This window comes from Pyrus communis, chromosome 3 (assembly GCF_963583255.1).
Source record: "Pyrus communis chromosome 3, drPyrComm1.1, whole genome shotgun sequence".
NCBI lineage: Eukaryota > Viridiplantae > Streptophyta > Magnoliopsida > Rosales > Rosaceae > Pyrus > Pyrus communis.
In genome coordinates, this window is record NC_084805.1 from 5,003,857 (window position 1) to 5,021,229 (window position 17,373).

Sequence of the window (17,373 nt, forward strand, 5' to 3'; positions counted from 1 at the left end):
AGACACCTATTTTGTTCCTTTTTGTAAATAGGGTTGTACATATATTTCCACTTGTATTTAAATAGTATGTCCTATCACACACATATATGTAGTATATATATTAAGAACTTTCTACATATTTTACACGATTTTAAAACCTGCAACATCGCACGGGAGTGGAGCCAAAAATAATCAAAAGACAACACGTGGATTTTTAGGTGAAGATGACAAAATTACCCTCGAGACACACTGGGTTTCCTACACGCGAGCAGTGGAGAATCGTCCATCAACTGAGTCAAGAGTGCCCAAAATAGGTAACAAGTTCAAATTTATCTCATCCATCTTTACTCCATATCCTCTACAAGGAAATCATTCCATAACCTTTAAAACATTCCTGATAAATTAAATTAATTAGGCTAATTAATGGATTAATTCCTAATTAATCCATTAATCACCAAATTAATCAACATTACACCCCAAAAAACATCCAAGGGCCAGCCACTCGCTCTTCCAAAGAAGGTCGGCCATACTCTATAAATAGGACTCCATTTTCTTTGAAATGAGAGGTCCACACTCTTGTAAAACTCCAAAAACTCTCTAAACACTTTTTCTCTCTAAATTCTAACTTTGGCATCGGAGGTTCTTCGGCCAAAGCCACCCCCCTCCCTATTCATCGTGGGTGCGTGAGGCTCTTGGCCTTGACTTAAGGTATTAATTGTTTTGTAGGTGCAATTTTGTCCAAGATCAAGAAGGCGGAAATTTGCATCCATAAATTTGTGCTTTCATTGAGAGGAGAAATACACACTCATAAAAGACTATCGCATAAAAGGTTTTTTTTCTCTATTTTCTAATTTCTGGTCCACTTGTATATTTTCGTACATTCTTATTATTAGAATTTTTTATTTGCAAAGATTCTTTGATAAAATGTAAAAGAGAAGTACAATGGCTAGAAATTTGGAAAATTCAAGAAGTGAAAATACTAACATTCAAGAGATGGGACCATGGCGATCCACGAGGCTAAATATGACAATAGGTGGAGCGGCACCACCACCACGAGTTTCCAACACGGGAACCACCGCGGTGGCTACCACGATAGCCACCCGTGGCGAGGTTCATGGTGTCACCACTACCACGACCCAAGCTGTGCCACCAAAGCAAGCCCAACGTGAGCCCAATACATTGCTAAGTCGAGCCTAAGCCTTGCACTCACGTGCATCACGCACCGAGCAGCCCACTCCCATGGCCCAGCCTACTTCCGCAGCCCAGCCTGCTCCCTCCGGGCAGCCCACTCCCGTGGCCCAACCTACTCTCGCGGCCTAGCATGCCCCCGTGGCCTCCCACACAGCCTAAGTCGGCCTAAGACTATCTCAACCATCCAGACCTACCATCAAGCCGAGGATATTTTCACCACATTTCTTCCCATATTTGACATTTCCCAACTCAAATTTCGCACTCGGAGCCTACCACACTTCCATTGCTCAATGAGGCACATTCATTCTAAGTTCTTCTAATCCAAATGGCGAATAAAACTTGTCTCAACAAGTCATAGAGTTGACAAGCGCACTTGCACAACAGACAACCTTGGTGAATCAACTCTTGCAACGCACCAAGATCCAACGTGCCCCAGACGAGGTGTCCCGAAGTAGGACAAGGGCAGATGAACCTCTCCACCAACATCCAAGCAAGCAGCCTATCAACCAGCCACGATCTGAGCGTTCTGGCAGTTTACGCTCCCGCTTAGGTCATTGGGATATCGTATATTCTCATCTTAGTGCACGAAGGAGCGTATATTCCCGATCAAGCCCATGAAGGAGTATACGTTCACGGTTGAGGTCATATTCTAATTATCAACATGGACAACCTTCTAAGCGAAGTGTTCATTCACAACTAAGCTTGTAATGAGTATTCTCTACCTCACATTGAAGTAGGCAGCATGACAGATGGAGATAAGCAGCCACTCAATCCGACTCAAGTTCAACCGGTAGCCTACGAGCAGCCCGTTCGCCAGCTAAGAACATGCCATATGCACCGCAGCCGCGACATAGACGAGTCGAGCATAGGGAAGAACGGCCCAAACCCATAGGTCATGACCGGGGGCAGCCGAAAGTTCTACTGCCCTAACAGAGGCAAATTCAAGAAGAAGTTGAGGCTCATATATGAATGATTGCGTAATTTCCAACGTAACGAGGCTGCTGACGATGCGCTTCGACGAGACATGACCAACATAAGCATGTCACCATTCATGAATGAGATCAAGTGGACAGATCCACTTCGCGGGTTCATTATGCCTCACTTCATTTCGTATAAGGGAGACGAAGATCCAGATCGACATCTCAAGCACTACCGCAGTACCATGATCCTCTATAGGAACAACGATGCGCTTATGTGCAAAAATTTTGCCATAATTCTACAAGGCGAGGTGCAAGACCGGTTTCACACTCTACCGCTGCAGTCGATCCGGAGTTTCAATGAACTTTCCTTTGTTTTCACTAAGGAGTATTTGTCTAACCGCTTAATCTAAAGGACATCCGACCATCTCTTCAGCATCATAAAAGACCCTTGGGAGACAATTCAAGACTATGTCAAGAGGTTCAAAGCAGAGAAGGCTAAGATTGTTAGTTGTAACGAAGACATAACAACAGCAGCATTCAGAAATGGGCTTTCCACCGAACATCCTTGATTCGGAAAACTAATCATAGGAGAAGAACTGACCCTAGCAGCTTCGCATGCTTTGGCAAAAAAACATGTACTATGGGACGAGGCTAAGTAATCTAACAAAAATGAGTCGGAAAAGAAGCATATGGAACATTCCCGGACCAGAGAAGACTCAGCGCCTGAACCATTCACAAAGTTCACAGTTCCAATTGGCCCAATTCTCCGTAAGCTCAAGAAGGAACCTTGGTTCGAACTGCCGCCACCCATGAAAGGCGATCTTACCAGGCTGGATCATACAAAGTATTGCGCATTCCATCAAGGACCAGGCCATACTACCAACAACTGCCTGAAGTGGAAGCAGTACCTTGAGAAGCTGACAAATGAGGGTCGATGCGACGAGGTTCTTGACAGGTCAATAAAACGGCCTACACAAGCAGGGGAAGTCTCCATCACCCTCTGAACCTCGTTTGGTTTTTTTTTTTCCAAATAAGTTCGAAGTCTCAAGTAGCTCGACGAACAAGGCTGCACAAGCTGAAGATTATCCAGTTTGTTATTTAGTTTCTACCTTCCGACACAGTTAATTTATTTCTTTATTCTCAATGAAGATTCAAGAAGTTATTCATAAGCTTGGCTCAACTGCTGTCCACAACAACTGCTAAAAACCCTTTCTGGGTCTGCTTTCTAATGCGAGAGGATAAACTAATTGCTCTCCAGTGCGAAAGGGTAAACCAATTCCCCGACACCCATATGGGTCTACTCTCCAGTGCAAGAGGATAAACTAATTGCTCTCCAGTACGAGAGGGTAAACTAATTCCCCGACACCCATCTAGGTAAGCTCTCCAGTTCGAGAAGGCCACATAGCTTAAAAGATCGAATGCTTAAAGATCAACTAGGCAGCAAATGGTCAGGGGGCAGTAGCCACTTTTGCACTTAACAGTTCACTCATCCGACACTTCATCTTTAGCAACTCTTATATGGGTAGCTTTATCCTTGACTACTCTATCTACGACAGTTGAGAAATCAAGCTCAAGCAGTTTCCTCATTTTTGGCAAGCAGCCCAGACATGGCAACCCAAACCATTGCCCATGCCACGCCACTTCCTCGGCCCATGTTGAGCCAATCATTGGCTTCAATCAAGCCAAGCAGCACAAGTAATGGCCCCTGCTACACCACCTCCTTGGCCCCTGCCAGCCAACGGGTCGCACCACCTCGACGCCTGCCCCGTGGCAGCATCTCCGAAGAAGAAGACAAGGAGAATTAAGTTTTCCTTACATCAGTGCGGCGCATAGAAGATGAAGAAAGTAACGAAAGACGATCATTTGCACGGGCAAGTGTAGAAGATTGCTAAAGGAGGGGGAACAAATATCCTCTAAGCTTTCTCTCTTTTGTAGGGTAGAATAAATCGCTTTCCAAAGTTGATTTAACAACCCACTTAAGGTGGACTTAAATAGGCTTTGAGAGAAATTTATTCACCTTCCTAGAAGGATTTAATTTCATATTAAGGAGGGAATCTACATCAAAATACGAAGCAGTCCTAAGTTTCCTAGAGCAAGAAGATCTCTACACCTACTGCCCTTTCCTACGAGCAGTCTAATAGGTGTGGGGGCATTTGTGGAGCAAAAAATAATCAAGAGGCGACACGTGGATTTTTAGGTGAAGAGGATAAAATTACCCTCAAGACACACCGGGTTTCCTACACGCCAGCAGTGGAGAATCATCCATCAATCGAGTCAAGAGTGTCCAAAATAGGTAACAAGTTCAAATTTATCTCATCCATCTTTACTCTATATCCTCTACAAGGAAATCATTCCATAACCATCAAAACCTTCCATATAAATTAAATTAATTAGGCTAATTAATGGATTAATTCCTAATTAATCCATTAATCACCATTACACCCCAAAAAACATCCAAGGGCCGGCCACTCTCTCTTCCAAAGAGGGCCGGCCATGCTCTATAAATAGGACTCCATTTTCTTTGAAAGGAGAGGTCCACACTCTTGTAAAACTCCAAAAACTCTCCAAACATTTTTTCTCTCTAAATTCTAACTGTGGCATTGGAGGTTCTTTGGCCAAAGCCCCCTATTCATCGTGGGCGCGTGAGGCTCTTGGCCTTGACCTTAGGTGTTAATTATTTTGTAGGTGCAATTTTGTCCAAGATCAAGAAGGCGGAAATTTGCATCCACAGTGGGCACCCTTGCTAATTACACCTATAATTTACTCATACAATATGGACTTATAAACTTTAGAGTGCAATGTGAAAAAAAAAAAAAAAATTATAACCTCATGACCCATTTTAGAAACCACCTCAAACCTGAATAGTGTAAAATGCAGTTAGCTTTAAATTATACATATACTAGGATTGTTATAATAGGTAAATTAGATATCCTAGGATTGTTAGTAGGAAGTTATGGCCAATTTGAATGAGTAATTATTGTAATTTATTTATTTATTGTTATTATTATTGCAAGCGATATTACTACTCTAAAAATTAAATATTAGGATGACAATGGTTTCAATGGTTATCAGTATGACAGTGGAAATGGTGCAGATCTGATAAGGTTGTGATGATTGGTTATGTGGTAGTTATTATCACAAAGATAGCGATCATATGCAAACGTGGTTAATGTCATCCATATCTACCTCTTTTCCTGTCAAACATAAGCTTTATTCTTAGAAGAAAATGTTACAATTGATAAATTTAAAGAAATACTGCTAGTCGCCCAAGTGGACAAAACATCCTAAGCAAGGTACATGATGATCCAAGACTTGATTTTTGATGCAAGTATTTAATGCAACAATCACCATGTATCTTACCAATCCGTCGTTCGATTTAGCGAATACACGGTCAACACAAACAAAACACTAAGGCCATAAAACAAAACCACATATGTAAATCAGTCCCTAACTTAACAACAAAGATTTACAAATAATACATAAATTTGCCTCTATAAAGCTCAGCAAAATATATAAGTAGACACAACCAACAAACATATCTGCCACTCGAAAACCAGCAAAGGAAGACTTCTAATGCCAACAAAGCAAGAAGATAGAACACCAATAGAATTGTAAAAGAAGACGACCTGGAGACCCAAACCAACTGCAAATCATTTTGCACACCTTCATTTAGTGAGCGACGACTCACTCTCAAGGTAGATAGCAAAAATAGTGGCCAATAAAGGCTTTTCAATCGAAAGCAAGCATTTAATATGAAATTGGAGGATTTGTGGGCAGAGGAGTGGGATGGTAAATGAAAGCTCTCCTTTGATGCACAGATGAATGAGATCTAAGTAGTTGTTTGGGTTAGGGATTAGAGATAAACCAAGGACTAATTTAAATATGGTACAAATTGAAATTCTCCAAGAGGTGAGCAAAAGATCAAAAGGATTGGGACGAAGCACCCAATCTGAGACCGAGCTCAGGCCCATCACCACTGAAATTCGAAGATTAGGACTCACCACCATCTGCTCCCAATTCAAGAGAAAAGATTTGGGAAGGCCACCCTCCATAAAGATGGAGAGAGATAGGAAAAAAAAAAAAAAGGCTTCATTAAACAGCAGTTGTGGATTGCCTGCAAAAAAAAGGTGGGAAATATGATGGTCAAGGAGAGGAGGAGGCGCATGTAAAAGAAAGGGAGTGGGAGAAAGACAAGGTAGAGGAATAGAGGCAAGATATGGGGGCTAGGGGAAAGGGAGATCGAAGAAAGACGAGGCTAGGAGAAAAGAGGCAGGACACCGGGTAGGTTGAAACAGAGTGCGATTAGGGAAAGGGAGAGAGGGAGAAAGAAGAAGCGCATGGGGGGTAAGGGTTGGGAAGGGATCCAGGGCCCAGGGTAAGGGAACATACAGAGGTGTTGGCACAATGTGTGGGAGGAGACGAGATCGACGATTGGATTGCTGCTGACCCTAAGCCGGAGCAAGAGGCTATCGGTTGTGGGTTTACTGATCTAGGGTTTCTGGGAAACTCAGCTACTTTTGCATCGTGCAAGCTTTATCAAATCAACACAATTATGACTTTCTGTCATCTATACCTACTAAGTATTTGTTGAAATGTCACCAATATATGGTAGACTATTAATTGGCATCCATATTTAGTACCAATATGTCAATATAATGTTGTTAATACGGTATTGATATTCACTTGTTATGTCATCGTCCATGCAGTTGATGTCACTCTTTGTACTGGTTTGATATTGAGGTGCTTTTTTCACAGCTTTTTGGTGAAAAAAATGTGTTTGGTAAATACTTAAAAACAGCTTTTTTCACAGTTTTTGGTGAAAAAAAACTGAAAATGTGAAATAGCAAAAATGAGCTTATTCTCACAGCACAGCAAAAACAATTTTTCTTTAAAGCACAACAATACCAAACCAGCCATTTGTATTATAATGTGACCCGCTCATACCGTACACAAGTCAACTAGTCTGATTTCAGTCCTGGTACTCAGAACTACGTTTCGTCCATGTCCTTGGGTCCTAAAATGCTTAAAGTCCAAAAGAAATTGGGTTGGGTCCTTGGGAAACTTACAAACAAGTCAGATTCGGGCAATGCCTGGCCCATCCAGCATGCAACTACCGAGGGAGATTACAAATTATAGCAGTTCCTGTCGACGACTTTCGCTTGGTTCGGCAGGAGACACACCAATCACTGAGCGAGGTAGAGAGAGAGATCAGAGATCCCAAATCCACGCTTCGCAATGTCTTCAACATTCAGTGGCGATGAAACGGCGCCGTTCTTCGGCTTCCTCGGCGCTGCTGCTGCCCTCGTTTTCTCATGTAACCAAATTCTTAACTCCAATCTCGCTTTTTCTCTGCGTTTTTCTTTTTGCAATGTGTTTGGTTCCCGAGAAAGTTTAGATCTACTTTGGATTTGATTATCTGTTCCATTCGGATATTAAAGGAAATTGGTTTCTCTAATAACAAGCAATTAGGTGAAGTTACAGTTTTGATTAACTTGGGTTTTGATGGTTAATTTTGGTTAATTATCATTTGGGACCCTGAAAGTACAAAACTTTTTCTTGAAAGGAGCTAAATTTGACTATTATTATTCACTTTATGGTCTGATGATATGTTGTGTGGAGTTTGTCAACATGGATCTCAAACCCCATTACTCAAAAGAGACTGATTGATCTGTTTGGCTTGGTTTATACTACATACTTGCATTTATTACCCAAAATTTTAGAACCCCAATTGGAGGTTTAGTGTACTTGATATGACGGCGACCTCGTTGGGGATTTGTATTTTAGGTATGGGAGCTGCCTATGGCACCGCAAAGAGTGGTGTTGGTGTGGCATCTATGGGAGTGATGAGGCCTGAGCTGGTGATGAAATCCATTGTTCCGGTTGTTATGGCTGGAGTTCTGGGTATTTATGGCCTTATTATTGCTGTTATCATCAGTACCGGGATTAACCCTAAGGCCAAGTCATATTACCTCTTTGATGGTTATGCACATCTCTCATCTGGTCTTGCTTGCGGTCTCGCTGGGCTCTCTGCTGGAATGGCAATTGGTATTGTTGGTGACGCTGGTGTAAGGTATAAGTTCTGATCTAAGTGCATATGCGTTTCCATAATTGTTTCTTGCTGTTTTCTGGTTTGTTTTATATGTTTTAATGTCTATGATCAAAATAAATGTCATTGAAGTAGATGCTGTTCAAATCAGTACCCCTCTCTTTTTCTTTTCGAGTATTACTTAATCTATCGAAGGCAGAGAATAATTACAGTAGCCATATTTGTCCTTAAACATGCTTTTTGAGCAGTGAACAGAGTTGAACTAACTTCACAAATAGCAATACTGGTATTTCTTGTTTTCCTTTCTTTTATTTGTCTCTTACAGAAATTTCCAAGTAGTAGAGTTTGTTGGTGAGCTTGTTGTTACCGACTGTCACAATGAACCGAATTACTTAGCCTCTTGTTTAATTTCAGAATTGATATGCAAAGCAAATTTTTTTTCCAAGACTAGATTTAAAGATAAAGAGATTGGCCTGATAGACGACTAGTATAGTCGTTGTAAATTGGAATATCCAAGGAGGGATATTAAACCCCTGAGTTCATTTTAATATGGGAAGTTGGAGTCCAAGACAAGGATAGTTAGTAACTTAAAGCCACGACAGACTAGAACTAAAATAAATGATAAATCGTGGTTTGGAAATGGGTAGTGAAAACATTGCAAACTATGCTAGGGCTAATAAATTGATGTCATGTTAACTTACAAGGAATGAGAATGCAAGGTTGGATATCATTCCCATTTCTGGAAAATCCACTGTTTACTAACACAAGGAATGAATAAATAAGTGGGCCCCATTTTGATGATATTGCGCTATTCCCAATTTAACTAGGTATCATTGTCAGGGGATGTTTATCCCATACCTAAAAATTTAAAGGTATAATTCCCCCATTAGCCCGTATCACTCCTATTCCCAAAAGTATAAGTATCTTAACTGTTCCTGGCAACGTGTAAAGTTATGAAGTCCAAGGCCAGAGTAGTATCTGAACTATAGTAAAACATGTCTTGCAGAATATGATCCAAATGTCAATGTATGTTTGACATGTATGACGAAAATATCATTCTCAAGAACAGCTATTGGAGTGGTTCTAATTTAGGGCTTGGAATTACTTGAGAATTAATATTAAAGTTCTCTTTACAAGTAATGTGGTGTTTTGGTGTAATTGTAATCTGTATGGCCCTGAATATGATTCAAATTCTCATATGTATGCGTCACAAATCACAATACTCAGAAAGTAGCAATAGTGGTTAAATTTGAAGTTTATAACTAGTTTAATTTGGTAGACAAATGGTATAGCGTTTTACTATAATTTGGTGGTGTGGGTCAAAAGGAGTAAAGATGAAATGATGGCCCTTAGCCCTTAAGTTTTCATGGATCTGTGAAGCTACTTTTTGTCACTTGAGAGCAAAAGAGCAGAACAACTAAAGTTTTAATTGGTTATTGAAAGATATTTGGTTGTAGTGCTTGATCGATATTCCCTACTTTAAATGCTCTTTTTTTATTTGAGATATATTATCCTCTATAGTCTGGTTTGGTATTGTTGTGCTTTGAAAAAAATTGCTTCTGTTGTGCTGTGAGAATAAGCTCATTTTTGCTGCTTCACGTTTTCATCTTTTTTTCACCCAAAACTGTGAAAATAAGCTGTTTTTAAGTGTTTACCAAACACCTTTTTGAGCTTAGCCTTTTTTTTTTATACCCACTTTTTATAAAAGCATCTCAGTACCAAACCAGTAAGTAGTCTCAACCTAATTTTAATTAAGTTGTACACCACTGGATTAACTGAGCTTGTTTTGTAGAGCTAATGCACAGCAGCCAAAACTCTTTGTTGGGATGATCCTCATTCTCATCTTTGCTGAAGCACTGGCCCTTTACGGCCTCATTGTTGGCATCATCTTGTCTTCTCGATCAGGCCAATCCAGAGCAGACTAAGAAGTGACCATGCGGTCTAATATTCTTTTATTGCTTATTTATATCACTTCAAAGGGAAAACTTTTGGCTGCTCTCAGGTTAGTAGTTGGACTCTGCTCGCTGGTTCGTAAAGAATATGTTTGTGTAAGTAACGGCCCTGCCTTGTAGTAGTAAGATTGAGGTTTTCATTCAACAGAATAAAAGCTTTTGAAGCTGTTACGGTTTTTTCATCGATTGATGTATTTTTCCGCCAGAACTTATGATCTGGTATAAACTCATAATTCGAAAACTAGTGCATGTATTATCTCATCCATCGTCAAACTCTTGTACATCTTTATCTTGATTGTCAAATCTTTGCTAGATTGGGCCTTTGTTATGCTATTTTAAGAATTTGTGCCTTGTTATGTTATAAGTAAAGGACCAATCTTTGCTAGATTGGGGCCTTGGTCATGTATATGGTTGTAGTCGGCAAAACCAATTGGTTGTCATGCTTGAGCAAGTCAAGGAAGTGGGCGGTATGTAGAGGTTAGAGCTTTTGGGCTTGAGCCGAAAGTAAAGTGTATTACGTAGGAATCAACCATTCATACAATTCTTTGATAGAAAGAAATCACAAAAAATGGTATGTTGCTGCCGTTTTGAAACGATTTAAAGATCATACTAGACTCGCTTGGGCCGAGACCAACTCACTTCTTTCTCCTTAACGTCTAGTACCATTGCCCCGCCACTTTGCCTGTCTTCTTGTCGTCGGATCTCGCATTTAGATTTTTTCTAATATTGTTTTGTTAGTGGGGGAAGGGAGATTCAAACGTAGAATTGTTTTAAAATTGAAAAGACCTCATTTGACAAAAACTAGTTAGTTTATTTAAGCGAATTTTCATTACATTTTTTTATGTAACACTTCGTTTGGGCATAAGGCACTGTTCTAAAAAAATCTCCGCCTAGCGTCGCGTAGGTGGTTGGTTACTATCTCGATTAATTTTTAGGCATTTGAAGATTCATAAAGGGGCGCCTAGACCTGCTTAGGCGTCCATTTAGCCCGCCTAGACCCGCTTAGACATCTACTTAGGTCGCGACTCTCAATTGGACAGAAAAATTGATTACCTTCATTTTTGCATTTTATTTTTTTAATAAAAATGTAAGAGATTCGTTGAATACTTGAATGAAATTCATTATATGCTTGTTCCCCATATTTTTAATATGTTCTAATACTTTATCATCTATATGTCATTTTATTTTGTAATTTATGTATTCTAATACAATTATGTATTTTTTTTAAGTATAAAAAGACACTTATTTATATGGTATATCATAAATTTACTTAAATTTGCCTAACCCTCCTAGCCTCCTACCTAGGTGCTAGGCTCCAGCAGCCTGTTGCCCACTAACGCTTAGTGTCTTTTAAAACTTTGGCATAAGATGGGAGCAAATCCATCTCAAAACTCATTGATACACGCGTCATGTCTTCAGAGGCTGAATTATTTATTTATTTGTTTATCTTTAGGTATGTTGCAAGAAAGAGATCTTAAGATAAAGTAGTTAGAGTGGAGGAGGAGACAGAATTTACTTTCCCTCTTTCTCCTTTTTCCTTTAGGTTTCACTTGGTGAATTCAAATTTCCTTGTAGTCACCTGGTATGAGCCATGATCAAATTCGAGAGTACATCATCTTTTTTCTGTTCTTTCATCAATTTAATCATTCCCCCAAAAGTCTCTCTCGAAAATTTATTATTTTTCTAAACCTAGTGTTAGCTCGCGCCGATTTAAGTAGGAACGTAAAAGAAATAAAATATACATATGAAATGTTATGTGGAAGCTACTGCATGTGAGTTCATAGAATGGTCATGTAAAACACTCATATTTCACAAGTAATTTACATAAATGACGTACATTAAAGTGTTTTGACGTAAAAACACAAATTGCGTCTTTTTAAATATTTTGTAAATGATATAGGGAAGAACATATTACTCGTGTATTGCTTAGGGGCCTCATTGGGGTCGAATATGTAGAGAAGCATGCCTAGGGGCCCATATATGGTGGTTGAATATGTAAAGAAGGTTTTGCTCATGGACCCGCATGGGGGTCATTTGTGGAAAGAGATTTTACTGGCGTGTTAAAGTAATAAACTCACTCATCAAATTTAGGACATTTGAATTATAATAATGGTAATGCTTGCTATCCACTCTTCAAACATTCTTTTTATTATAATAAGGGTAATACTTGCATTACCTTTGGGATGAGCTCATTCTCTAACTTTCAAATAACGTATCTTCCTTGTAAATTTTTAACAATTAAAACCACTCAATCTCTTAATCTTCATTCGAAGATTATCCTTTAAAAAAATCATTCGATTAGGAAACGGTTGAGTCATCCAAATGTATAAAAATAAAAAATAAAAAATCAATAATGTAGTTACCAAGTAGAATATTCATAATGAACCGTTGATTTATTTGATACATTTGGATGACTAAACGATATATAAATCGTAAATGGGGACAAGTAAGTTCCTCATGGGTCGGCGGCAACCACCTTGTTATTGCTTTTCCCTCCTTTTTGTCTTCTTTTTCTAGTAGTTCTGCCCTCTGCCCCCTCTTTCGTCGCCAATGATCGTCGGTTTGAAAGGACACGGCTTGTTTTCCCCGCGTTCTTCTTCGTTTTGGTTTTTTTCGATCCTAATCCCTGTCCTGGGGCCCTCCTTTTTCAACCCAAACACTCATCCTCTTCCATCATTTTCATTTGATCATCCTTCTCACATGCCATTCATTCCAAAACCTTTGCTCAATACTAGGAGTGACTCACCTGTTTTGGCTGTCAGATCTAAACCTTCCCTTCTCTATTCTGCACTCGACTAGCCGGAAAATCGGGACCTTAGCTCCATCCTAGGGTGTTTTGGATGCGGCTTAGCCCAAAGCTAGGGTGTTTTAGGTGCCCCCTTAATCCCATCCTCTTCCCTTTTGTTTTGGTTTTTGGTTCTTCTTGCTGGGGCTTGTGTTGGAGGTTCAAATCTAATGACTCTTCTCCTATGTGGCGGTTTTGGCGAAACTTAGTTTGGGAGATCTCATTGTTGGGTTGGAAATTTTTGTGATGCGATACCTTCATCGAATTCAACGTGGAGTTGGTTTTCTTCGAGCGGCTACCTTTGTGGTCGCTGGCGAGGTGGTTGTGTCGACGGTTGCCACGAATTTCTGCCTGTGTGGGATAGGATTTAGGGTTTTTTTATTTATAATATTCTGCCCGTTTGTTGTTTGGGCTTTGGCTATCCTCATTTTTTGTGTGCTTGATTGTTGTACTTGTTATAGTGCCACTACCTTTCAATGAAATATTTGCTTTTCGACCAAAAAAAAAGAAGCCATATAAACAAACAAACTTAAATTTAAAAAATTGCGTTTGTAAAAGTTGTTAGAGATGCTTTATATGGTTGGTACCCATAAATCATGAACGCATCAAGCAGCATCTTCTCGTCACCAACCAGATTGCAGATAGATAGGGTTAGGCATATTTTTCTGTAACCCAATATCGCCTCGATGCATTCACATGCTCAGCATCAACCTTTTGTTTCTTTTTATTTATCAGTTACCAAAGAAAACATGTTTTTTGTTTTTTGTTCTTTTGTTGGTTAGTTTGTTGGCCTTCAGTTAATTAGCTATACTTTTTTTAATTTTAAATAAATGGTTGTCTATAAAGATGATTACATATATGAATCCTATACTGTATCTGTATACAAGAACAAAACAGATAATTTGTTCGATTGCTTCTCCAGATTAAGGATTAAATTTTCAATAATACCTCCTCTAGCTAATAACGCTGTGTTGTCAAATAGCTTGTAATGTCGTGTGTTGTCAAGTTTTTCCCAGTTAGGAAGGTTTTTTAAAAAAAAAAATATATATATATATATATGTATATATATATAAACATCATTAAAATAATTAAGAAGATGGTACTAGAGTTCCAATCTGAGCCATGTGGCTTGTTAATCACAGAGTCTAATTAGTACTACCAAAACATTAAACAAAAAAAACCTGTTAGATCTTGTACCACAAGGATTCTTTGTCCAACTTCTGCAATAATTGAACGATCGTTAGAAGAACGGAAAATTTTCTCGTATTTTTGTTACTAATTTCTTCTCATTTTACAAGGGCAATCAACCCTTCATCTGCCAAATCTCTTTTGTCAAAGAGAAGTGATTTTCTCTCTATGCCAGGTCCATTTTTTGTGGTTGTAGTCGATTTCTCGCTTTGTCGAGCGGAATTTTCATAGTTGTGGTCGTGTTCATACCTTTGGTATCTTTTGTTCAGGTCTAAAGTGATTTTTTGTGGTTTGTGCCCTTTGCTAAAAACTATGAGAATGGTGTTCGATGTTTGTTGGATGTGAATTATAGCAAGATTTTTTGTCGACGATTGTAAGATCATCCGAGGATGGTGCGATCATTTCCTCTTGGTGCCTTTAGTTCTTTCAAGACTGGGGTTTTGGGTTTATAATTGTGGAGTTGTAGTGTTTTGGCATGTGTGGCTTCTTGAATTATTCTATAGGTCACGTTTGACAAGTCTTTTTTATGTACATTAATGTGAGCAAACTTATTTTCTCCCTTCAAACACTCCTCTTTATTTTGAGACTTTGAATAGAATGAATCAAAATAGAGTTAATAAAAATAAATAAACAAAAGCGTGCAAAAATAAAAATAAAAAGTATGTGGATGTACCATTTCTCTACGTAAAATGTAAAACTATGTTTTCTAGAGATTATTAAAATGTAAATTAATTAGGTCGGAGATGTAAACTTTCCCTACTTCTTCAAAACTTCTTTTTCTACTTTCTTCTTCCACAGCAAACCAATCACCCTAGCTGCTTTTCAATTGTTTCGCAACTCAACTAGTTATGGTAAACAACAGAAGCATGCGATAACTCGACAGAATGGTGGGTCTCTCTTAGGAGATAACCCTACGCAACATTGCATTATACGTCGTGAGCATGCAGTATGTGCTCGACCGACAAACTTCCACATAAAAGTGTTAACTAATTTTTGGGTGTTTAGGTAATATGTAATATGCATTGTGATCCAAGGTCTTGCGTGGGAAACCATGCTTCTCTGTATATTAATATCCTGCTGACCCAAAACATGCATATTATATTAATCTGTTCTGGAGGCGATAAGGTACTGCTCACATCCTTCAGTTAATGGCCAAAAAAATTATTAGGTCATTCCTATTCCGCCGGTGTCATTTTTTTGGGCATAGCTAGGGTTTGCCCAACTTTCTTTATGTTCGTTATGTAGTCCAATTCTTTCTTTTTTCCTTATTGAGATTTGAGATGATTATGTGGTCCAAATTTAAAGTAACAATTCATTGAAAGTATAAGTTTTTAAGAAGATAAATGATATAAATATCATACCAGACCTATTTCAATGAACTGAACTATTCTTAATATAGCTCACAGAATTAAATTATATTGAATTTGTCCAGACGGTGCATCATGTTAAACATTACATTATCGTTTTGGAATTAAGAAAGGGACAACCACACATTTGACAGAGGAGAGAAAGGCAGCACTTCATTTTATATCGTTTCTTTTCTAGTTGTGGATTACGAGCTTTACACTTTTCTAGTTGTGTATGTACGAATTGTATTATATGAATAATAAAAGCATATATGGAGATGGATGCGTGGAGATGGATTATCCAATGAGTCTTTGCCAACTTTTCTGGGCTAAAGGCTTCCGTGTGGTAGTAACTCAACTTCTTCTGCAACATAAACAATACATTGGATAAACTTGCAGACACCAAACCCAATATCTATACCTGCCACCACTGCCACCGTTTGGCAACTTTGGCTGTTCGCCATTTTTGGCCACCACCGCCAACTTAAGCCGCCCATCACCATTTCTGTTTTTTGGTATTTGAGCACCGATTGGTTGTTGGCTAGCACCGAGCACTAGTCACCAGTGGCCAATTGCTAACACAAGGGTACTCCTTGCTGATAATTCATGACTTTTACGAAGATTTGCTTGTAAAAGGATCAGTAAGCATATTGTTACTTTAAGAACAAGAAAAACAACGAACGCCTCTAAATGGTGCGTGCTAATATGAAAACAGAAAGTAACGTGAAAAGTTCCAAAAAAACCAAAAAGCAAGTTTGATACGGCGCTATCTGGGGTGGGAATCCGAAACCTTTCTTCCATATGTTTAAACTAAATTATATGTAAAATACAAAAGCCACCCATATTGCGACTTAAACCTAAACCTAGACTTGTCCAAAGAATTTCCGAAAGCAAGTCTTATGTTTGAGTTTGAATTCAAAATTCATGTAACCTGCATATTCATTTGTGGCCACCATCAAATGTTTGACACGCACCAGATTCAAAAAGAAAAAAGCTATTCGAAATGGCATGTAACTTCTCCCAATGGCATGTTTTTTTAATTGAACAAGATTAGGCCTCTAATTTGCTTGTCTATATTATTTTCTTATTCATTGATTTGCTTACGTGGATTGTATTTAGACCATCTCCAACCGAAGAGGGCCAGAGGGTCATATTTTAATGAACAGTGCATGACCATATTTCTTACCATCTCCAACCGAGGGGCCAGAGAGCCATAGGCCAAACATAGCCATGTGAAAAAGAAAAAAAAAACCATCTCCAACCAAGGCCATAGGGCCAAACATAATTTATTATTTAAATTGAAAAACTACAACAACTTAAATTTAAAACTACAACTACAACAAATTAAATGTAATATAATTAATTAAATATTTAAAATAAATTGTGAATACACTTACTTCGTCATAGTAATTGGCGCCGCTTTCATTTCTACTTGCAGCGGTTAGCAGTTGTATGTTAAATTAATTTTTTAATTTAAGTGTCCAATTACTAGTACAACTTAGTTTGAGATAGTGACATGTATAAATGCACATTTACCATCTCTAATAGGAAGCTTATATTTGGGGTACCCATTATATTTGCCCCACTTCAGTCGTGGGAGAGAATTGAGCAAGCAAAAGCTTATATTTGGGGCACCCGTTATATTTGTCCCACATCAGTCGTGGGAGATTAATGACCAATGCTATTGTTTGTTACGCAAAGTCTTTCTTCATGATCTTTATGCAACGGATTCTGCATGATAAAGTTTTCGTCGCGCAGACATTTATGCGATGGAATGACACTTTGCCCAATTAACTTTTGTTCGTCGCGCAAATAGTTAAACATAGTAGTGATATAATTGCTTCATCGGGCGCTCATCAATGACGAAGTCAACATGGGGTTCATGTACCAAACTCTCCCTCCCTCTTGCCGAAGCTGATAGTTGATTAATATTTGCACCAATTAAATAAATAGGTGTAGTTGCGAG

At 38.7% G+C, this 17,373-nt stretch overlaps 1 protein-coding gene across 1 annotated transcript; it reads left to right on the top strand.

Annotated features, from left to right (window-relative positions):
* Positions 1-7,253: 7,253 nt before the first annotated feature.
* LOC137728975 (V-type proton ATPase 16 kDa proteolipid subunit) lies at positions 7,254-10,353 on the top strand. Its single transcript, XM_068467792.1, has 3 exons — positions 7,254-7,404; positions 7,875-8,160; positions 9,929-10,353. Exons 1-3 carry the CDS (start codon positions 7,326-7,328, stop codon positions 10,059-10,061), a joined length of 498 nt encoding a protein of 165 aa, XP_068323893.1. The 5' UTR covers positions 7,254-7,325; the 3' UTR covers positions 10,062-10,353.
* Positions 10,354-17,373: the final 7,020 nt, after the last annotated feature.

Coding starts and splice junctions, on each gene's coding strand:
- LOC137728975 (XM_068467792.1), top strand. CDS start 7,326: ATGTCTTCAACATTCAGTGGCGATGAAACGGCGCCGTTCTTCGGCTTC. Junction 7,405..7,874: donor TGCTGCCCTCGTTTTCTCAT/GTAACCAAATTC, acceptor TTTGTATTTTAG/GTATGGGAGCTGCCTATGGC. Junction 8,161..9,928: donor GTTGGTGACGCTGGTGTAAG/GTATAAGTTCTG, acceptor CTTGTTTTGTAG/AGCTAATGCACAGCAGCCAA.